The sequence below is a fragment of the Tachypleus tridentatus genome, chromosome 10, assembly GCF_004210375.1.
Source record: "Tachypleus tridentatus isolate NWPU-2018 chromosome 10, ASM421037v1, whole genome shotgun sequence".
Classification (NCBI taxonomy): Eukaryota; Metazoa; Arthropoda; class Merostomata; order Xiphosura; family Limulidae; genus Tachypleus; species Tachypleus tridentatus.
This window is the reverse complement of record NC_134834.1, coordinates 21,461,118-21,486,772: the sequence shown is the minus strand read 5'-3', so window position 1 is coordinate 21,486,772 and position 25,655 is coordinate 21,461,118. Positions and strand designations below refer to the sequence as shown.

At 33.5% G+C, this 25,655-nt stretch overlaps 1 protein-coding gene across 1 annotated transcript in view; it reads right to left on the bottom strand.

Annotated features, from left to right (window-relative positions):
• The window catches only part of LOC143228859 (nose resistant to fluoxetine protein 6-like), a 63,538-nt gene extending 46,351 nt beyond the window's left edge, over window positions 1-17,187 (bottom strand). Inside the window, exons 1-3 of the mRNA XM_076460260.1 lie at window positions 16,925-17,187; window positions 1,863-2,065; window positions 1,056-1,170 (exon numbers count right to left, since the gene is read on the bottom strand). Coding sequence (XP_076316375.1) covers window positions 1,056-1,170; window positions 1,863-2,065; window positions 16,925-17,027 — 421 coding nt within the window. The 5' untranslated portion in view covers window positions 17,028-17,187. The remainder of the gene's footprint in view (window positions 1-1,055; window positions 1,171-1,862; window positions 2,066-16,924) is intronic.
• Window positions 17,188-25,655: the final 8,468 nt, after the last annotated feature.

Sequence of the window (25,655 nt, the reverse complement as noted above, 5' to 3'; positions counted from 1 at the left end):
TGACTGCATTTCTGGAGTTTAAATAACCGAAGAAAATCTACTTAAATAAATTGTAGTTGTTGTTTTGTTTTTAAATCTGTAACATGACAAGTAGATAAAAGACATTTTAAATCATTTTAATAATTGTAATTTCGATTTATAAAAATAATTAGATAATTTATAAGAACATCATCTATTGATCTAAACATACGTATTAATCTAGAATTAGAGAGTTATTGAGAATATTTTAGAAAGTAGGTCATGCTGTTTGGTTTTGTTTTGAATTTCGCACAAAGCTACTCGAAGGCTATCTGTGCTAGCCGTCCCTAATTTAGCAGGCTAAGACTAGAGGGAAGACAACTAGTAATCACCACCCACCGCCAACTCTTGGATTACTCTTTTACCAACAAATAGTGGGATTGATCTTCACATTATAACGCCCTCACGGCTGAAAGGGCGAGCATGTTTGGCGTGACGGGGATTCGAACCTGTAACCATTGGATTACGAGTCAACTGCCTCAACCACCTGGACATGTCGGGCCGTCTAGCTTTTTAGCAACTTAAATATATTCATATAGATTTATTAGATAAAATATAAGCATGGTACTTTAACTTATGAGCTCTACGTGTTTTTAACAAACACGAGTTTAGTACATTTACCCTCAGATAAAAAGGCAAATTGGGTAATATTAAACAGAGATTTTTTTTCCAGTTCTTAGATAGCCTGAATAACTTTCAAACATCTGGTCTCTACTAAACCTAGTGGTAGAAACTGAGACGCAAAGGGAAAGCGTGGCTTAGATTAGTATATACTCTAAATGTCTCTCATACGTTATGTGTCTTAAAATTCTAATACTTTTCTTACTCGAAATTAAAGCCCCCCCCCCAGTTGGCTCAGCGGTATGTCTGCGGACTTACAACGCTAAAAACCGAGTTTCGACACCCGTGATCGGCAGAGAACAGATAGCCCATTGCGTAACTTTGTATTTACTTCAAAACAAGAACCACATCATCGAAATTTAAAAGAAAATTATTTTTGCTTACGTAAGCATGTATACCTATACATTGCATCATACCTGCTTTGGCTAATTTTTCAGCATCTTCTGTTGAGCATGTTGACGGGATACATAGACCAACAAAATAATTTAAGGAAGATAAAAAAGTCAGCGCTTCCTTTATCTCACCAAACACCTAAAAATATAAAGTTATAAAAATAAAAAAATCGACACTTTTTGTTCCATAGTGTGTGTGTGTTTCTCGCCACATCGGGCTATAATAAATACATGCTGAGTCCATCGAGGGGTATCGAATTTTTCCATAGAAAACGAAAACGTTTTAATAAAATGAAACAGTTACTGTAAAGATGTTGTATCTACAATTAACGAGTTTTATCTGTAACATTCATTTCTTTTGTTTCTTTATATTTTCTTACAACACATTTCATTTTAGACATTATAAGACATTTTGTTGAAAAACAAAGACTACACTTTGTTTCTACACGTCATGTCTCTTGTAGGTAAAAGTATATTTGATAGATATATTTATTTATGGTACAGTGGTAAGTCTACGGACTTACAACCCTAAAATCAGGGATTCGATTACCCTCGGTGAATTCAGCAGATAGCCCGATGTGGCTTTGTTATTAGAAAACACACACACCTTCTGCTGGTGTAACTATTTGTAATCTTCCCCCCTTTTGTTTGTTTTTACTTTGTTTATACTGAGGTTAACAACAATGGAAAATGTTTATATGTGGATTCATTACCTGACACGTATAACCGAACATAAAGTAGGCCTAAGTTAAAATAAACCCACTTGTGCAACTTAATACGTCGCAAAGATTTGTTAATTTATATTCTCCAAATAACATCAGTAAAGCCAACCGTATCGTGTAGTCTAGGGTCCAGCGGGGCTGAAGGTGCAGGGAAATTTGGGTTGATTTTCATCGTGCAATACTTTCCACGGAAATCCTCTTTCTTAGATCTCTTGTTGAGCACGATAATGTTGAGACACTGTTCATAAGCTCCAAAATCGGTCGTTACACCGTCCAAAATTCCAGACCCAAACTTCGCTGATGCATCCAACACTAAAGCACAAAGAGAAGTCACACTAGTAGAAACAGAAGTAAAAACTGGTTACAGACAAGTTGAGTACATATCATGGAATGTACAACAGTAGAGTTGTTAGAATTGTTACTGATAGTCTAATTACTAAAACTAGTTTTTAAATATATCTTTAGGAATGATATTAACCATTTTGATATTACACAAACATTTAATACATGATTGAGAGAAAAGGTGTTAAATTATAATTAGATGTTAAATATTTTAACTTTGAAAGTTATTTGTAATGTTGGAAGTAGATTAACACAGAAGTATATGTGTCGTTCGTGTCTGATGTAAAGATGTGAAGTTCATGTAATGTAGGGAACAGATTAACATAACAGTGGCCTAAATATGTTTGTTCTGTTTTGTTTTTTTTATTTCGCGCAAAGCTACTCGAGGTCTATCTGCGCTCGTCGTCCCTAATTTAGCAGTGTAAGACTACAGGGAAGGCAGCAAGTCATCACCACTCACCGCTAACTCTTGGTCTACTCTTTTACCAACGAATAGTGGGATTGACCGTTACTTTATAACGCCCCCACGACTGAAAGGACGAGCATGTTTGGTGCGATGGGAATACGAACCCGTGACCTTACATTACGAGTCGAACCCCTTAACCCACCTAACCATGCCGGGCCATTCCTAAATAGGTTACGTTCATGTCTACTGTAAAGATGTTATTTAGTTTCTGAAAGGCATAATAATGTATAAAAGACATATTAATTATAAAAATAGAAAACCTTGTAACACACCAACATTTATTTGATAGAAGACCATGTAACACCAACTTATATTTGATAGAAGACCTTGTAACACCAACTTTTATTTGATAGAAGACCATGTAACACCAACTCTTATTTGATAGAAGACCATGTAATGCCAACTTTTATTTGATAGAAGATCTTCTAACACCAACTTTTATTAGATAGAAGACGATGTAACACCAAATTTTATTTGAAAAAACACGATGTAACACCAAATTTTATTTGAAAAAACACGATGTAACACCAACTTTCATTTGATAGAAAACAATGTAACACCAACTTTTATATGATAGAATATCTTGTAACACCAACTTTTATTTCAAAGAAGACCATGTAACACCAACTTTTATTTGATAGAAGACCATGCAACACCAACTTTTATTTGATAGAAGACCATTTAACACCAACTTTTATGTGACAGAAGACCATGTAATACGAACTTTTCCTTCAAAGAAGACCATGTAACACCAACTTTTATTTGATAGAAGACCATGTAACACCAACTTTTATTTGGTAGAAGACCATGTAACACCAACTATTTGATAGAAGACCTTGTAACGCCAACTTTTATTTGAAAGAAGACCTTGTAACACCAAATTTCATTTGATAAAGACCATTTAACACGAACTTTTATTTGATAGAAGACATTGTAGCACCAACTTTTTTGATAGAAGACCATGTAACACCAACTTTTATTTGATAGAAAATCTAGTAACACCAACTTTTATTTGATAAAAGACCATTTAACACGAACTTTTATTTGATAGAAGACCATTTAAAACAAACTTTTATGTGATACAAAATCATGTAATACCAACTTTTATTTGAAAGAAGACCTTGTAACACCAAATTTTATTTGATAGAATACAATGTAACACCAACTTTTATTTGAAAGAAGACCTTGTAACACCAAATTTTATTTGATGGAATACCATGTAACACCAACATTTATTTGATAGAAGACCATGTTACACCAACTCTTATTAGATAGAAGACCATGTAACACCAACTTTTATTAGATAGAAGACCATGTAACACCAAATTTATTTGATAAAGTTCATGTAATACCAACTTTTATTTCATAGAAGACCACGTAATACCTACTTTTATTTGATAGAAGACCACGTAATACCTACTTTTATTTGATAGAAGACCTTGTAACACCAACTTTTACTTGATAGAAAATCTTGTAACACCAAATTTTATTTGATAGATGACCATGTAACACCAACTTTTATTTGATAGAAAACCATTTAACGCCAAATTTTATTTGATAGAAGATCATGTAACACCAACTTTTGTTTGACAGAAGACCATATAACACCAACTTTTATTTCAATGAAGTCCTTGTAATACCAACTTTTATTTGACAGAAGACCATGTAACAACAACTTTTAATCGAATGAAGACCATGCAACACAAACTTTTATTTGATAGAAGACCAGGCAACACCAACTTTTTTGATAGAAGATTTTGTAACACCAACTTTTATTTGAAACAAAACCCTATAACACCAACTTTTATTTGACAGACCATTTAACAGCAACTTTTATTTCATAGAAAATCTTGTAACACCTCTTTTATTAGACAGAAGACCATTTAAAGCCAACTTTTATTTCATAGAAGACCATGTCACACCAATATTTTTTGAGAGAAGACCATGTAACATCAAATGTATTTTATAGAAGACATTATAACACCAACTTTTATTTGATAGAAGACCTTGTAACACCAACCTCTATTTGAAAGAAGACCTTGTAACATCAAATTTTATTTGATAAAAAACCATGCAATACCAAATTTATTTGATAGAAGACCATTTAAAACTAACTTTTATGTAATACAAGACCATGTAACACCAACTTTTATTTGGTAGAATACCATGTAACACCAACTTTTTTATAGAAGACCTTCTAACACCAACTTTTATTTGAAAGAATACCACGTAACACCAACTCTTATTAGATAGAAAACTACGTAACACCAACTTTTATTTGATAGAAGACCATGTAACACCAAATTTATTTGATAAAAGATCATGTAACATCAACTTTTATTTGATAGAAAACCACGTAATACCTACTTTTATTTGATAGAATACCTTCTAACACCAAATTTTTTTGATAGAAGACCTTGTAACACCAACTTTCATTTGGTAGAAGACCATGTAACACCAACTTCTATTTGATAGAAGACTTTGTAGCACCAACTTTTTTGATAGAAGACCATGTAACACCAACTTTTATTTGATAGAAGATCTAGTAACACCAACTTTTATTTGGTAGAAGACCATGTAACACCAACTTTTTGATAAAAGACCTTGTAACACCATCTTTTATTTGAAAGAAGACCTTGTAACATCAAATTTCATTTGATAAAAGACCATTTAACACGAACTTCTATTTGATAGAAGACTTTGTAGCACCAACTTTTTTGATAGAAGACCATGTAACACCAACTTTTATTTTGTAGAAGATCTAGTAACACCAACTTTTATTTGAAAGAAGACCATGCAACACCTAATTTTATTTGATAGAAGACCATTTAAAACAAACTTTTATGTGATACAAAATCATGTAATACCAACTTTTATTTGAAAGAAGACCTTGTAACACCAAATTTTATTTGATAGAATACCATGCAACACCAACTTTTTTGATAGAAGATTTTGTAACACCAACTTTTATTTGAAACAAGACCTTATAACACCAACTTTTATTTGACAGACCATTTAACAGCAACTTTTATTTCATAGAAAATCTTGTAATACCTCTTTTATAAGACAGAAGACCATTTAAAGCCAACTTTTATTTGATAGAAGACCATGTCACACCAATATTTTTTGATAGAAGACCATATAACACCAAATGTATTTTATAGAAGACATAGTAACACCAACTTTTATTTGATAGAAGACCTTGTAACACCAACCTTTATTTGAAAGAAGACCTTGTAACATTAAATTTTATTTGATAAAACCATGCAACACCAACTTTTATTTGATAGAAGACCATTTAAAACCAACTTTTATGTAATACAAGATCATGTAACACCAACTTTTTTGATAGAAGACCTTGTAATAACAACTTTTATTTGAAAGAATACCACGTAAACCAACTTTTATTTGATAGAAGACAATGTAAAACCAACTTTTATTACATAGAAGACCATGTTACACCAACTCTTATTAGATAGAAAACTATGTAACACCAACTTTTATTTGATAGAAGAACATGTAACACCAAATTTATTTGATAAAATTCATTCTAACACCTAATTTTATTTGATAGAAGACCATTTAAAACAAACTTTTATGTGATACAAAATCATGTAATACCAACTTTTATTTGAAAGAAGACCTTGTAACACCAAATTTTATTTGATAGAATACCATATAACACCAACTTTTATTTGATAGAAGATCTAGTAACACCAACTTTTATTTGGTAGAAGACCATGTAACACCAAATTTTTGATAGAAGACCTTGTAACACCAACTTTTGTTTCAAAGAAGACTTTGTAACATCAAATTTCTTTTGATAAAAGACCATTTAACACGAACTTTTATTTGATAGAAGACTTTGTAGCACCAACTTTTTTGATAGAAGACCATGTAACACCAACTTTTATTTGATAAAAGATCTAGTAACACCAACTTTTATTTGAAAGAAGACCATGCAACACCTAATTTTATTTGATAGAAGACCATTTGACACCATGTTTTATTTGAAAGAAGACCTTGTAACTCCAACTTTCATTTGAAAGACCTTGTAACACCACCTTTTTTGATAAAAGGCAATTTAACACCAACTTTTATTTGATAGAAGACCATGTGACACCAACTTTTATTTGATAGAAGACCATGTGACACCAACTTTTATTTGATAGAAGACCATGCAACACCAACTTTTATTTGACAGAAGACCATATAACACCAACTTTTATTTCAATAAAGTACTTGTAATATCAACTTTTATTTGACAGAAGACCATGTAACACCAACTTTTAATCGAATGAAGACCATGCAACACAAACTTTTATTTGACAGAAGACCATATAACACCAACTTTTATTTCAATAAAGTCTTTGTAACACTAACTTTTATTTGAAAGAAGGCCTTGTAATACCAACTTTTATTTGAAAGAAGACCATGTAACTCCAACTTTTGTGATAGAAGATTTTGTAACACCAACTCTTATTTGAAACAAGACTTTATAACACCAACTCTTATTTGATAGAAAATCTTATAACACCTCTTTTATTACATAGAAGACCATTTGAAGCCAACTTTTATATGATAGAACACAATGTAACACCAAATTTATTTTACAGAAAACATTGTAACACCATCTTTTATTTGATAGAAGACAATTTAACACCAACTTTTATTTGATAGAAGACCATTTGACACCAACTTTTATTTGATAGAAGACCATGCAACACCAACTTTTATTTGACAGAAGACCGTATAACACCAACTTTTATTTCAATGAAGTCCTTGTAATACAAACTTTTATTTGACAGAAGACCATGTAACACCAACTTTTGATCGAATGAAGGCCATGCAACACAAACTTTAATTTGATAGAAGACCATGCAACACCAACTTTTTTGATAGAAGATTTTGTAACACCAACTTTTATTTGAAACAAGACCTTATAACACTAACTTTTATTTGACAGACCATTTAAAGCCAACTTTTATTTGATAGAAGACCATGTCACACCAATATTTATTTGATAGAAGACCATGTGACACCAATATTTATTTGATAGATGACCATGTAACACCAAATGTATTTTATAGAAGACATTGTAACACCAACTTTTATTTCATAGAAGATCTTGTAACACCAACTTTTATTTGATAGAAGACCATTTAAAACCATCTTTCATGTAATACAAGATTATGTAACACCATTTTTTATTTGGTAGAATACCATGTAACACCAACTTTTTTGATAGAAGACCTTGTAACACCAACTTTTATTTGAGAGAATACCACGTAACACCAACTTTTATTTGATAGAAGACCATGTGACACCAACTTTTATTTGATAGAAGACTATCTAACACCAAATTTCTTTGATAAAAGATCATGTAACATCAACTTTTATTTGATAGAACACCACGTAATACCTACTTTTATTTGAAGGAAGATTATGTAATACCAACTTTTATTTGATTGAAAATAATTTAACACCAACTCCTATGTGATGGAAGACCATGTGACACCAAGTTTTATTAGATAAAAGACCATGTAACACCAAACTTATTTGATGAAAGATCATGTAACACCAACTTTTATTTGTAAGAGACCACGTGATACCTACTTTTATTTGATAGAAGACCACGTAATACCTGCTTTTATTTGATAGAAGACCTTGTAACACAAACTTTTATTTGACAGAAGATCTTGTAACACCAACTTTTGTTTGACAGAAGACCATTTAACACCAACTTTTATGTGATAGAAGACCCTGCAATAGCAACTTTTATTTGAAAGAAGACCTTGAAACACCAAATTTTATTTGAGAGAAGACCATGTAACATCAACTTTTATTTGATAGAAGGACTTTTTAATACCAACTTTCATTTGGTAGAAGACCACGTAACACCAAATTTTATTTGAAAGACCTTGTAACACCACCTTTTATTTGATAGAACACAATTTAACACCAACTTTTATTTGAAAGACCTTGTAACACCACCTTTTATTTGATAGAAGACAATTTAACACCAACTTTTATTTGATAGAAGACCATGTGACACCAACTTTTATTTGATAGAAGACCATGTGACACCAACTTTTATTTGATAGTAGACCATGCAACAACAACTTTTAATCGAATGAAGACCTTATAACACTAACTTTCATTTGATAGGCTATTTAAAGCCAACTTTTATTTGATAGAAGACCATGTCACACCAATATTTATTTGATAGAAGACCATGTAACACCAAATGTATTTTATAGAAGACATTGTAACACCAACTTTTATTTGATAGAAGACATTGTAACACCAACTTTTATTTGATAGACGACATTGTAACACCAACCTTTATTTGAAAGAAGTCCTTGTAACATCAAATTTTATTTGATAAAAACCATGCAACACCAACTTTTATTTGATATAAGACCATTTAAAACCATCTTTTATGTAATACAAGATCATGTAACATCAACTTTTTTGATAGAAGACCTTGTAACACCAACTTTTATTTGAAAGAATACCACGTAACACCAACTTTTATTTGATAGAAGACCATGTGACACCAACTCTTATTAGATAGAAAACTATGTAATACCAACTTTTATTTGATAGAAGACCATGTAACACCAAATGTATTTGATAAAAGATCATGTAACATCAACTTCTATTTGATAGAAGACCACGTAATACCTACTTTTATTTGAAGGAAGATTATGTAATACCAACTTTTATTTAATTGAAAAGAATTTAACACCAACTGCTATGTGATGGAAGACCATATAACACCAACTTTTATTTGATAGAAGACCATGTAACACCAACTTTTATTAGATAGAAGACCATGTAACACCAACTCTCATTAGATAGAAGACCATGTAACACCAAATTTATTTGATAAAGACCATGTAACACCAACTCTCATTAGATAGAAGACCATGTAAAGCAAACTTTTATTAGATAGAAGACCATGTAACACCAAATTCATTTGATAAAAGATCATGTAACACAACTTTTATTTGTAAGAGACCACGTAATACCTACTTTTATTTGATAGAAGACCACGTAATACCTACTTTTATTTGATAGAAGACCACGTAATACGTACTTTTATTTGATAGAAGACCTTGTAACACCAACTTTTATTTGACAGAAGACCTTGTAACACCAAATTTTATTTGATAGAAAACCATGTAATACCAAATATTATTTTATAGAAGACATTGTAACACTAACTTTTATTTGATAGAAGACCATGTAACACCAACTTTTATTAGATAAAATACCATGTAACACCAACTCTCATTAGATAGAAGACCTTGTAACACCAACTTTTATTTGATAAGAGACCACGTAATACCTACTTTTATTTGATAGAAGATTATGCAACACAAACTTTTATTTGATAAAAAACCATGCAACACCAACTTTTTTGATAGAAGATTTTGTAACACCAACTTTTATTTGAAACAAGACCTTATAACACTAACTTTTATTTGACAGACCATTTAAAGCCAACTTTTATTTGATAGAAGACCATGTCACACCAATATTTTTTTGATAGAAGACCATGTAACAACAAATGTATTTTATAGAAGACATTGTAACACCAACTTTTATTTGATAGACGACATTGCAACACCAACCATTATTTGAAAGAAGTCCTTGTAACACCAACTTTTATTTGATATAAGACCATTTAAAACCATCTTTTATGTAATACAAGATCATGTAACATCAACTTTTTTGATAGAAGACCATGTGACACCAACTCTTATTAGATAGAAAACTATGTAATACCAACTTTTATTTGATAGAAGATCACGTAATACCTACTTTTATTTGAAGGAAGATTATGTAATACGAACTTTTTTGATTGAAAAGAATTTATCACCAACTCCTATGTGATGGAAGACCATATAACACCAACTTTTATTTGATAGAAGACCTTGTAACACCAACTTTTATTTGACAGAATATCTTGTAACACCAACTTTTATTTGACAGAAGACCATTTAACACCAACTTTTATGTGATAGAAGACCATGTAATACCAACTTTTATTTGAAAGAAAGTCTTGTAACACCAAATTTTTTTTGATAGAAGACCATATAACACCAACTTTTATTTGATAGAAGGACCATTTAATACCAACTTTCATTTGGTAGAAGACCACGTAACACCAAATTTTATTTGAAAGACCTTGTAACACCACCTTTTATTTTATTTAAGACAAGTTAAGACCAACTTTTATTTGGAGACCTTGCAACACCAACTTTTATTTGATAAAAGACAATTTAACACCAACTTTTTTTGGTAGAATACCATGTAACACCAACTTTTGTGTGATAGAAGACCATCTAACACCAACTCTTATTAGATAGAAAACTATGTAACACCAACTTTTATTTGAAGGAAGATTATGTAATACTAACTTTTATTTGATTGAAAAGAATTTAATACCAGCTCCTATGTGATGGAAGACCATGTAACACCAACATTTATTTGATAGAATACCATGTAACACCAACTTTTATGAGATAGAATACCATGTAACTCCAACTCTCATTAGATAGAAGACCATGTAAAACCAACTTTTATTTGATAAGAGACAACGTAATACCTACTTTTATTTGATAGAAGACCTTATAACACCAACTTTTATTTGACAGAAGATCTTGTAACACCAATTTTTATTTGACAGAAGACCATTTAACACCAACTTTTATGTGATAGAAGACCATATAATACCAACTTTTATTTGAAAGAAGGCCTTGTAACACCAAATTTTATTTGATAGAAGGACCATTTAATACCAACTTTCATTTGGTAGAAGACCACGTAACACCAAATTTTATTTGAAGGACCTTGTAACACCAACTTTTAATCGATAGAAGACCATGTAACACCAAATTTATTTTATAGAAGACATTGTAACACCAACTTTTATTTGATAGAAGACCTTGTAACACCAACCTTTATTTGAAAGAAGACTTTGTAACATCGAATTTCATTTGATAAAAGACCATGCAACACCAACTGTTATTTGATAGAAGACCATTTAAAACTAACTTTTATGTAATACAAGATCATGTAACACCAACATTTATTTCGTAGAATACCATGTAACACCAACTTTTTTGATAGAAGACCTTGTAACACCAATATTTATTTGATAGAAGACCATGTAACACCAAATGTATTTTATAGAAGACATTGTAACACCAACTGTTATTTGAGAGAAGACCTTGTAACACCAACCTTTATTTGAAGAAGACCTTGTAACATCTAATTTTATTTGATAAAAAACCATGCAACACCAACTTTTATTTGATAGAAGACCATTTAAAACCAACTTTTATGTAATTCAAGATCATGTAACACCAACTTTTGTTTGGTAAAATACCATTTAACACCAACTTTTATGTGATAGAAGACCATCTAATACCAACTCTTATTACATAGAAAACTATGTAACACCAACGTTTATTTGAAGGAAGATTATGTAATACCAACTTTTATTTGATTGAAAAGAATTTAACACCAACTCCTATGTGATGGAAGACCATGTAACACCAACATTTTTTTTATAGAATACCATGTAACACCAACTTTTATTAGATAGAATACCATGTAACACCAAATTTATTTTATAGAAGACATTGTAACACCAACTTTTATTTGATAGAAGACCATGTAACACCAACTTTTTTGATAGAAGACTTTGTAACACCAACTTTTATTTCAAAGAAGACCATGTAAGACCAACTTTTATTTGATAGAAGACAATGTAACAACAACTTTTATTTGAAAGAAAACAATTTAACACCAACTCTTATGTGATGGAAGACCATGTGACACCAAGTTTTATTTGATAGAAGACCATGCAACACCAACTTTTATTTGACAGAAGACCATATAACACCAACTTTTATTTCAATGAAGTTCTTATAACACCAACTTTTATTTGACAGACCATTTAACAGCTACTTTTATTTCATAGAAAATCTTGTAACACCTCTTTTATTAGATAGAAGACCATTTAAAGCCAACTTTTATTTGATAGAAGACCATGTCACACCAATATTTATTGGATTGAAGACCATGTAACACCAAATGTATTTTATAGAAGACATTGTAACACCAACTTTTATTTGACAGAAGACCTTGTAACACCAACCTTTATTTGAAAGAAGACCTTGTAACATCAACTTTTATTTGATAGAAGACAATGTAACATCAACTTTTATTAGATAGAAGACCATGTTACACCAACTCTTATAAGATAGAGAACTATTTAACACCAACTGTTATTTGATAGAAGACCATGTAACACCAAATGTATTTGATAAAAGACCGTGCAACACCAACTTTTATTTGATAGAAGACCATTTAAAACCAACTTTTATGTAATACAAGATCATGTAACACCAACTTTTATTTAGTAGAATACCATGTAACACCAACTTTTTGATAGAAGACCTTGTAACACCAACTTTTATTTGAAAGAAGACCACGTAACACCAACTTTTATTTGATAGAAGACAATGTAACATCAACTTTTATTAGATAGAAGACCATGTTACACCAACTCTTATAAGATAGAAAACTATTTAACACCAAATGTATTTGATAAAAGATAATGTAACACCAACTTTTTTATAGAAGACTTTGTAACACCAACTTTTATTTTAAAGAAGACCATGTAAGACCAACTTTTATTTGATAGAAGACAATGTAACACCAATTTTTATTTGATAGAAGACCATGTGACACCAAGTTGTATTTGATAGAAGACCATGCAACACCAACTTTTATTTGACAGAAGACCATATAACACCAACTTTTATTTGACAGAAGACCATATAACACCAACTTTTATTTCAGTGAAGTTCTTATAACACTAACTTTTATTTGACAGACCATTTAACAGCTACTTTTATTTCAAAGAAAATCTTGTAACACCTCTTTTATTAGATAGAAGACCATTTAAAGCCAATTTTTTTTTGATAGAAGACCATGTCACACCAATATTTATTTGAAAGAAGACCTTGTAACATCAAATTTTATTTGATAAAAAACCATGCAACACCAACTTTTATTTGATAGAAGACCATGTCACACCAATATTTATTTGATGGAAGACCATGTAACACCAAATGTATTTTATAGAAGACATTGTAACACCAACTTTATTTGATAGAAGACCTTGTAACACCAATCTTTATTTGAAAGAAGACCTTGTAACATCAAATTTTATTTGATAAAAACCATGTAACACCAACTTTTATTTGATAGAAAACCATTTAAAACTAACTTTTATGTAATACAAGACCACGTAACACCAAATTTTATTTGATAGAAGACTATGTAACTCCAACTTTTATTAGATAGAAGACCATGTTATACCAACTCTTATTAGATAGAAAACTATGTGACACTAACTATTATTTGATAGAAGACCATGTAACTCTAACTTTTATTTGTTAGAGGTCCATATAATACCAACTTTTATTTCAAAGAAGTCCTTGTAATACCAACTTTTATTTGGCAGAAGACCATGTAACACCAACTTTGATTTGATAGAAGACCATGTGACACCAAATTCTATTTGATAGATCTTGTAACACCAACTTTTATTTGATAGAAGACATTGTAACACCAACTTTTATTTGATTGTTCTTAATTTCATTCTCAACGTTTCGCTTTCCAAGTTCTTCAGGTTTTCGTTTAGAGAAACGCTCCTGAAGAAACTGTGATGCGATAAGTTGAATGTTTCATTCAATAGAAAAACAACTCAGAACTTTCATTTACGAAATTAATGTTAGGGTATTATAACGAAAAATTTCGAACAACTGATTTTCTCAAGTTTCTTTTAGAACTGTGTATTATGTTTGGTTTTGTGACCTTCAAAAGTTGTTCACTTTTTCCTATTCTTCCACCTCATTTGTTTTTGTCAGTGACGCTAACATTATGAAATAAAACCTTGAACCTACCTTGTTTTTTTAACTCATGTTAAAAATTGTGCCATGATGCATGGGGCCTCTAATGTAGGGATCTAGCTAGCACTTGTAACTGAGTCCGCGCCATAAGAAATGACAACAAAAAAAACTAGTTAGATCATCTGAACTGGTGTACCGACTTTGGTCAAGCCAATTTTTAAACGGGGATATAAATGAAGTTTCGAATACGGTGATCTTATGACCCCCCCCCGTTAGTACAGCGGTATATCTATGGATTTACAACGCTAAAATTAGGGGTTCGATTCCCCTCGGTGGGGTCAGTAGATAGCTTGATATGGCTTTGCTAGAAGAAAACACACACGTTCTGAGGATCAGCGATACAAAATCCGATGTCAGATTCAAGTTAAGCGATCTAGCAAATCTACTTCTAATATTTTCATTACACCTGAGTGACATTCTGGACGATTTTAGCTCCATTGGTAAGCTCTTTGATTTGAGCTAAGGTAAAAAAAAAACACAACTACAAGAAAAAACCTGTCTGTTAACATGGGGACCAATTTGCCACAGTATTTTCGTTCTATAAATCATTCAAACTTGGTCGGAATTTGATGATAAATGGTGGATCTATGTAGAATATTATTACTCGTTGTTCTGCCAGAAATGGTTTGTGTCTGCCGATAACGACGGATATATGGACAATTTTTGAGAGCCGAATACATTCAACGCTGTCTGTCGAAGGTACGAGCTCTACTGAATGTCCCTCTAGTTTAATGACAAAGAAACACAAATAAATTTCCCCAGAACGTGAAGTAATACAGTATATTATCGATGTATCGACAGTTATGTATGTAGTATGTTTCCAGTTTGTCCGTGATAAAAGAAATGTTTCGAAAGCGCTCAGATTATGGGGTCTTATAATATGATACGTTTTCTGATTATTGCGAAAAATGCATAATCCAACGATAGAGTATAACCATAGATTTATGTATAAGTAAGCAGATGTAAACATATTGTGAAATTTCAGTGAAGGTTTAACAGGTATGTCGTAATTTTGTAGGGATGCTGTTAAGCACAAATCTTAATCCTGGGTTTTTTGTGCTCTACTCACTACGGGTATTGAAACCAGAATTTCAGCGTTATAAGCCTGGAGGCTTATCGCTGAACCACTGAAATGCTTGAACTATATATATTTCACTATTTAATTTACATCTTACTACTAGAAATAAACGACCAAATACCACTCTTTTTATTTTTATTTTAATTATACACTCAAACTTTCGATTAAAAGTTTCTGAGGAACGTTCCACTAAAACACAAACCGTAACTTTAATGGAACGTTCCTGAAACAAAGCTGTAAAGCGAAACGTTGAGTGTATAATTAGAAACAGAAACAAATATAATGTTGGAAGTTTGTTTATTAGTAATATGAAGACGTGTATGTTGCCCGGCATGGCTAGGTGGGTTAAGGCATTCAACTCGTAATCTGAGGGTCGCGGGTTCGAATCCCCGTCGAACCCAACATGTTCGTCCTTTCAGCCGTGTGGGCGTTGTAATGCAGTGGGCAATCCAACTATTCGTTGCTAAAAGAATAAGCAAAGAGTTGGAGGTGGGTGGTGATAATTAGCTGCCTTCCTTCTAGTCTTACACTGCTAAATTAGGGACGGATAGCGCAGATAGCCCTTGTATAGCTTTGCGAAAAATTAAAAATAAACAAATTAAGATGTGTTTTATACACTAATATGCGCCAAAGAAGCGAAATAAGGTTTAGTTTGCATTATTTGATGGTTTTATTTTGCTACAAATGTGATGTGTTTATATTGCACTTGTACTTTTAATATCAACTCTAGAACATAGGAAAAGTAAATGTATTTCTACCTAAATAATATTTGTTTGTTTATTTGTCGCTAATCACAGAACTACAAAATGAGCTCTCTGTGCTTTGCTCATCACAAGCATTGAAACTTTGGTTCTTATCAGATTCACTGCTGATCTTGGTTTGTTTGAATGTGAGCACAAGCTACACAATGTGTGCTCTGACCACCACGGGTATCGAAACCAAGTTTCTAGTAGTTGTAACTCCGTAGACATGCCGCTGTGCCATTGAGGGGCACCGCTGATCCACTGGTGGAGGTACGTATCATAAATTAATGAAAATATAAGTATGCGAATAGTTAGGTATGCTATAATAGAAATATTTTGAATTTGCAAATTAGTAAATCACGTGTCATTAGAATGGTTTATTTTTTTGCAATCTTGAGCATAAGTGATTTTGAAAATATGTTTTATTAGATAACTTGATTGCCCTAATAATCCCTAAATACTTCAAAACATTATTGGTAAATAAATTAATTTTATCTTTTGTAGCTCTCCGCGTGAATATAACAAAGTTTTGTGAAACATACTTACTTCTAAATGCCCAGGCTTTCAAACTTCGCACACCTAACAACATTTTCAGCATATTAGAGTAACAGGAGCCCGATAGGTTAGCACTGGAAGTTGTACGTATCATATTTGGTAATAGCTGTTTCAGAGCGGTGCTAATTAAGTTTTTGACGTTTTTCTCTATGTCTGACCACTGTGGTCCAGGGTATTTCGTAGTTGTTTCAATTGCTTTTCTGTGACGGTTGTAGATTTTCTTGTTGGGTTTGTACCGTAGAATAGATCCGTCGTTGTCGCGTTAAGTTGTTTGGTTGTTGGGGTTGTAGCGTAGAAAAGATCCGTTGTTGTTTCGTTAAGTTGTTTGGTTGTTGTTGGGATTGTATCGTTGAAAAGATTTGCCGATGTCTCGTTAAGTTGTTTGGTCGTTGATGGGGTTGTAACGTAGGAATGATCCGGAGTTGTAATGTAGGAATGATCCGTCGTCATGTACTGAAGTGGTTCGATCCTGCGGCTCGATAAATTTACGTTTTCATTGTCAGACGATACTTCTTTTCCAACATCAACTTCTGTCGTGCCTAACGTTGACTGTGTATTCTCTAACTCGTTAATTTTACCCCAGATAAAACCTGAGCGCTAAAGAACACCACAGCAAAGTTAACGATAGCCACTCTTATACGACGATGCATGTTTTTGTATGACTGTAAAGTTAACTCTCACCAACACTGCTCGCTTCTTATGTTCAATATACAAAGAACAACTGAATGATGCCTCTTCTCAACGCAGACTCAGTACTTAGTTCACAAACCAATCGCAAGGATTTGTTTCACTTCCAAAGTCCTTGAACGTACTTTTTAATTCAAATTAAAATTTGTATAAGAAAGTAGGCCCGACCTCGCTTCTATTATCTGCCAGAACATGTTTTTACCTAACAAGTGAATAAACTGGAAACGTAATAGTTCTGCGGTTGCTCTGAAGGAAATATTTACCCTATTATTTTAAAAAAAAAAAAACATGAGCGATAGATGGAGCTGTGGTTCATGACAACTTTACTCTCGCTGTTTTGCAATTAATAAAAATGTGTTAAAACATATATATATATATACATATATCTACGTATTAAAAATAAATTAGGCCTACGTGTACAACTTTTGGACTATACTGGAGATTCGTGGAACATAATTACATGTGCTATGCTTCCGTATTCGAAAGCTATGTCAGAAAATGTTTATAAGGAATGATAAGTAGCGAAAAAACTGAAAGTAAACTATTGTTACGCTAATCACATTACAAATGAAACCACAGTTGGGTTGTGTAACAGGATGAAGAAACAGTTTCAGATATAAATGTGTTTGTTTGTATATCTTTGTTAAGCAGCGTATTGCTGTGATAACTGCGGGTTGATGAAATATAGTCCTAAAGTGAACTTAGCAACTAATACATGAGTTATTTGAAGTGAATGAATTGAATAGAGATGTAAGTAAACGTCTTGTGTACATTCAAACTATCGGTTCACGTAATGCAGATTTAGATGGATTTATAAAATGGTTTGATATGAATATATAACCAATAGAAATATTTGTGAAACCTGATAAGGGCAGTAGTTACGAATACATGTAAGACTCTACATAACTTCAAATGACGCATACTTTTACTGTATCGACTGTCTCAACCTCTGAATCTTATTTCGAATTCAGTAATAAATATTTGGTAAAACGTCTCTCTTGACCTACTTATTTTCCAAAGCTTTAATTTGGTCAGTTTAATGAAGAGCATTTTAAAGGTTACGAAACTGATTAACAACATATTGTCTCGAAAGCTCACTAAGTGACATTAGGTCTCAAGTCGACTACGTCCTGATGTTTGAGCCAATCACTCATTGTACTCCTAAGTGACACTAGGTACTCAAGCACACTACGTCCTGACGTTTGAGCCAATCACTCATTGTACTCTTAAGTGACACTAGGTACACAAGCACACTACGTCCTGACGTTTGAGCCAATCACTCATTGTACTCCTAAGTGACACTAGGTACACAAGCACACTACGTCCTGACGTTTGAGCCAATCACTCATTGTACTCCTAAGTGACACTTGGTACACAAGCACACTACGTCCTGACGTTTGAGCCAATCACTCATTGTACTCCTAAGTGACACTAGGTACACAAGCACACTACGTCCTGATGTTTGAGCCAATCACTCATTGTACTCCTAAGTGACACTTGGTACACAAGCACACTACGTCCTGATGTTTGAGTCAATCACTCATTGTACTCCTAAGTGACACTTGGTACACAAGCACACTACGTCCTGATGTTTGAGCCAATCACTCATTGTACTCCTAAGTGACACTAGGTACACAAGCACACTACGTCCTGATGTTTGAGCCAATCACTCATTGTACTCCTAAGTGACACTTGGTACACAAGCACACTACGTCCTGATGTTTGAGTCAATCACTCATTGTACTCCTAAGTGACACTTGGTACACAAGCACACTACGTCCTGATGTTTGAGTCAATCACTCATTGTACTCCTAAGTGACACTTGGTACACAAGCACACTACGTCCTGACGTTTGAGCCAATCACTCATTGTACTCCTAAGTGACACTTGGTACACAAGCACACTACGTCCTGACGTTTGAGCCAATCACTCATTGTACTCCTAAGTGACACTTGGTACACAAGCACACTACGTCCTGACGTTTGAGCCAATCACTCATTGTACTCCTAAGTGACACTTGGTACACAAGCACACTACGTCCTGACGTTTGAGCCAATCACTCATTGTACTCCTAAGTGACACTTGGTACACAAGCACACTACGTCCTGATGTGAGTTATTCTCATACTGTGTTTGTGGGAAGACAATTTTTTATGAACGTTTGTTACAACGTTTGAAAGGAAAACGAAAAAGAAAGCAATCGAACCTCCTTTTCAATTAATAAGATACTAATTAGGCCTACGAAGAAAGAGGCTGAATGTATTTTTAATTACGAGGGAGCAAGTTTTCAGAAATTGAGATTAGTTTAGAAGGAGGTACTAGTCCATTAAATGAAACTTCCAAACGCTTTCTTTAAAAGTAAGAAATGATGAACATGGCTGCTACAACCAACACTACACGAACATTTTCAGACATTATTATTATAATCACTTGCTCTATCAGACAATAGCAACATACTGGACAAAGATCCATTACGAAATCGATCTCACATATCACAAATCAACTTCCCACAATTTCAGTTAATTGTTTTGTTTGTAATTAAGCACACAACTACACATTGGGCTATTTTTGTTATCACGGGTATCGAGATCAGATTCTTAGCGTCGGGAGCCTGTTGACTTACAGCTGCGCCACTGAGTGGGAGAGGTGAATCTATTTGGAACAGCCTCGAATTGATCAAATTATATTTATTTGGATGACGTTTACCACTTTATGTTGGAAACCAAGGTTCCATCGCCATTTCCTTCTCCCCCGATGAAGAGATCCCAGAGAGCCTATTGTGTGATTTTGCGTCAAAGTAAACGACAAACTGAAAGGTATTTTCAATTAGATTATAATGTTACAGAAAACAACAACGGACTTATTAGACCTAAAGTATAATACGAAGACTAGATAATTAGAGAATTAATAATTTATGCTGTTGAGGGCCTAGTTTTGGGTTATATAAGGAAATTGAAAGAGAAACTTGTTTTTGTTTTTTTGTTGTTTTTGGAATTTCGCACAAAGCTACTCGAGGGCTATCTGTGCTAGCCGTCCCTAATTTAGCAGTGTAAGACTAGAGGGAAGGCAGCTAGTCATCACCACCCACCGCCAACTCTTGGGCTACTCTTTTACCAACGAATAGTGGAATTGACCGTCACATTATAACGCCCCCACGGCTGGGAGGGCGAGCATGTTTGGCACGACTCGGGCGCGAACCCGCGACCCTCAGATTACGAAGCCTTAACGCGCTAGGCCATGCCAGGCCAAAAGAGAAACCTAGGAAAGTTGAGAACATTCAGAAAAATTGGCCATTTCTGAACATAATTAGTCATTAATTGCCCTCTATATCATACAATAATTGCTTACATGATACTGAAAAAACCTTTTTATTACGCGATGTGCAACCCCAGTTGCGCGAAATTTGTGTCCTGTGTACATGTAAATTTGCAATAGGGGGTCACGATTTTACGTTTCGCCTCCCTTTCCCGTCACGAAGAATTTTTTTCTCTATTCTCTGTGTACAGATATAACTTTATGAATGTGTTTCATGCGGATCTGATGCACTGACGCTATGCATATAAATATAATAGTACTGTCTGTTGTATGTGCATTTAAAACTTCCTGTTTTACCCATCTTTATCGTTCTTTAACAAATTTGGCATGAAGGTTTGTTGGGTCACAATTTACAAATTTACAGTTTCACATTTTGTGTTTCGCTGGTTTTATGGGCATTTTGTGTGTTTGCTTTTTAATTATGTACAATAGAAACAACTACTCACCGAAGGTGTCTAAACTCGATTTCTAGCGTTGTAAGTCCGTAGACATACGCTTATATTTACCTGTCTGTGGTTTCTGCCATTTCATCCTCGTGTAAGGTCATACTCTGTTTAATGGATGGTACAGAAACTCGTACAATTTGGTATAATTTACAGATTTATTTTCCATGAACATCGTTAAGAAAAATTATCATAGGCGTAGGTATTCTAAGGATTGTGGGATACCGCACTAGGACCTTGCGTTGACATTAAAAAGTTTTATCTTCAATAATCTGGCTACTCTTTTGTACTGTGCAGAAATTTTGCTTTCTACCTGCCTTCTTAATCCAGATGATAATAAAAGTTTCAATTTTTTGAACGCAAATATTGTCTGACAAGATAAGATCTACATTTATTTTGCTTTTTTTTTCAATACAAAGCTACACAATACGCTATGACAGCCTAACCATTACAAGGACTTAGTCCAAGGTATCAGCACGCCAAATCCCTCAATTTTACCGCTCAGTTACCAAGCGTTTGCTAACAAACATCATGTTTATTTGTTTTTTTTTCCTTATTTTCTTCTTTTCAAAATTATCTGCTGAAGCTTTCCCGGACATGCATTTTATGGCAGTTGTAACTATCTACAGAATTTTAGTGTGTTTTTAATACTGAAAGTTACTGAGGAAAAACGTGTTTTCTGTGAGGACGAGAAACCCAAATGAAGTAAAAATGTATTCTCAAGACGGGTGGTGCGGGTATTAAAACTTTTAATTAAAATAAAGTGCAGGACAAAGTTTCGACCTTCTTAGGTCATCTTCAGGTTAACAAGATTATGTTTTCTTTTTTATAATTACTCCAGTAGGTCACAACAAATTGAACCCAACTTAAAAAGTCTGAGGAAGAAAAATAACTTTCGTCCAATAGTTATCAAGGTCATAAAATACAAGGAAATGTCGGATAAAATAGAACTTATAAAACCTGTTATACATCAGCTAAATACAAAGGTGGAATATTACATAGGGAAAATAGTTCAAGAGAACAAGTGCAGTAATGTTTTGGTTTTGAGCTACAGTGATATTACACAGACAGTTACAAATTATGTTTACAAGTTATGTACATTTGATGATTTCAGTCACGTATACGGAGCGTCAGGAAAAACCATATATGTATGCTCTCGGTACTTACACAAAACCAGCTTGAATGATTTCAAGAAGAAAATGCATTGTTTTGTTTAAAAGTGGGGAAAATCACTTCAGTTACGTAACATGTAGATAAATAAGACGTTCGAGGACATTCTATCGGTTATTTGACGTTACGACTACATCCACAATTCAGTTTCCAGTAAGCACGTGACTTGCTCGTTTCGCCGAATTATGGCTTTCCAAGACTAATTTAAAAATTCTTCCGAACTCGCTAATTAGGCAAAATACGACAGCGATATTAAACTGCAAGTCCAATTTATTATCCCAGAGAGGTTCTGTTATTTTGTTTAAATAAATAAAAAAGATTTGTTTGTTCTGCATTTCGCGCAAAGCTATACGAAGGCTATCTGCGCTAGTTGTTTGTTTGTTTTGAATTTCGCGTAAAGCTACTCGAGGGCTATCTGCGCTAGCCGTCCCTAATTTAGCAGTGTAAGACTAGAGGGAAGGCAGCTAGTCATCACCACCCACCGTCAACTCTTTGGCTACTCTTTTACCAACGAATAGTGGGATGGACCGCTTCATTATAACGCCCCCACGGCTAAAAGGGCGACCGCGTTTGGTACGACGGGTATTGGAACTTTAAACCCTCTGATTACAAGTCGAACGCCTTAACGCACCTGGCCATGCCAGGCCCAAATAAAAAAGAAAATAGAAGAGCTTGGGATTTATATTTCTGTTCACTTCCCAGGAGTGCAACAATTTCTCTGCTAACGTATACCACTAAAACCGGGTTTTGATACCTGTGGTAAGCAGAACCCAGATGTCCTTTTGTGTAATTTGATTTTAATAAAAACAACAATATTTACGTGATCAGAATTTGACCTTGAAAGCAACGTCCTAACATAATCCTCGATGATTCACCTTTTCATTTTTTAATGGTGCATACATTACGCTATCAAATAAGTATACCGGTTTGGTTTGTTTTGAACTTCGTGCAAAGCTACACGAGGGCGATCTGCGCTAGCCGTCCTTAATTTAGCAGTGCAAGACTAGAGAGAAAGCAGCTGGTCATCACCACCCACCGCTAACTCTTGGGCTACTCTTTTATCAACGAATAGTGGAATCGACCATCACATTATAACGCTTTCATAGAAGAAAGGACGAGCATGTTTGGTGAGACGGGGATTCGATCCCGCGACCCTCAGATTACGAGTCGAGAGCCTTAACCACCTGGCCATGCCAAGTTTATTACTGAAATACGAAATTTAATTATTAGCAAAATATAATCCACATATATTGTATAGAACACGGCCCGGCATGGCCAAGTGTGTTAAGGCGTGTGTTTTAGCCGTAGGGGCGTTATAATGTGACGGTTAATCCCAGTATTCGTTGGTTATAGAGTAGCCCAAGAGTTGGCGGTGGGTGGTGATGACTAGCTGCCTTCCCTCTAGTCTTACACTGCTAAATTAGGGACGGCTAGCACAGATAGCCCTCGAGTAGCTTTGTGCGAATTTCCAAAAATCAACCAACGAGATACAGGAACGGTTTCACACTACTTCTTGACTTTTGTTCTAATGATGGACGAGTACCATTTTGTGTCTAAAATGACACAGAACGAATTATCTGATAATTAATGGAAAAGTATTTAGAACTTAATGGTAAGAATGAAAGGACTAGAAGACACAAATATAAACTTTGGCAGGGTATGAGTCATTTTCAGCTAAGACAGTTTTAGTTTCCTATCAGGGTGATTGGCCCCTGGAATGGGTTGTCTTCGGATATTGTGAAGATCGTAAATTTAAGTAAGTTTATGAGAAAAAAAGATAACCTTTTGAGCGATAAGGTATGGATTTGAGTTTTTCAATACTTTTAGTTGAGCTTAGAGGGTAGGACAGTCTAGATGTACCAATTGGTTCCCTGATTTCTCTATACATTATATTATGTTAGATAAAAGTACGTATTTTATTAACGGGAGTCTATTATTTACGACTAGTGACCAAATTATATTCTAATTTTGCTTGCCTGGAAACAGTAAAAGTATATTATATTATATTATATTATATTATATTATATTATATTATATTATATTATATTATATTATATTATATTATATTATATTATATAAACGTTTTATGTATTTATAAATCCTTCTTTGCTCTTTTGCTTTTACGAACCCTTTTATTGTCCACTATGTTTAGATAGTGCTTTTATAGTCCACTATGTCCATTACATAGCTTTATTGGTTTACATAGATAGTGTTTTTATAGTCCACTATGTCCATTACATGGCCTTATTGTCTGACATAATTGTTTTTGCATAATTTTTCTCGTGATTCTTGGCATGTGCACGTTTTACGGACGTCACGACAATATAAACTGCAACGTTAAGTGTCTCTTATGTGACGTCGCTCTAGTGTCAACTGACTGACTGGCAGTGAACACACTACTGTAGAGTGGTTCGAGTGGTTAAAACAATGTGACTTTTCCAGGCGACCTATGGTCCCTTTCGAGGAGCTAAAATAAGATATCTTTTTTATTCAAATGTTTACAAAAGCGTTTTGTATTTTAAGCAAAATATACAAAGCTTATCTCGCTTGCACATATGAACATGTGCTGTTGTTTCGAATTGAAAATCTAATATATGCATATGTGTATCTGTATGCGACGTCATATAGAAAGCAAGTACGTAACAGTACAGCAATGACGTTGATTCTCCTAAATAAGGAAGGACGTTTATTTATTTTCTATTTATTCATATGAATATTACACAATTAACAATTTTTTGTTGAGAAGCCTGGCTTATTTTTACGGTTTAAAATGCTCAAATTTGTTTCCTTTATGTTTTTCATTTATTACTCGTTTTAAGAGTATCTTACATAATTAATTATGTGCACACATTTGCCAATATTGTATAACTTGATTATCTTATGAGAAAATGTAACAGTGGAAAAATTGAACTTAGCGCTAGCACAACATGGCTGCTCGCGTTTCGTGATAAATTCCCCATCAAATCCATTACAGAACGATGCTTCATAATGCCACCAAGTTATGAAGAAATTATTACATAACTGGTAATTTTCGTTGAGGAATCGTCCTTTCAATTTCTAAAGGACTAAAGGTTCCTTTATATCTAATGTCTCTCCTTCGGATTAAGG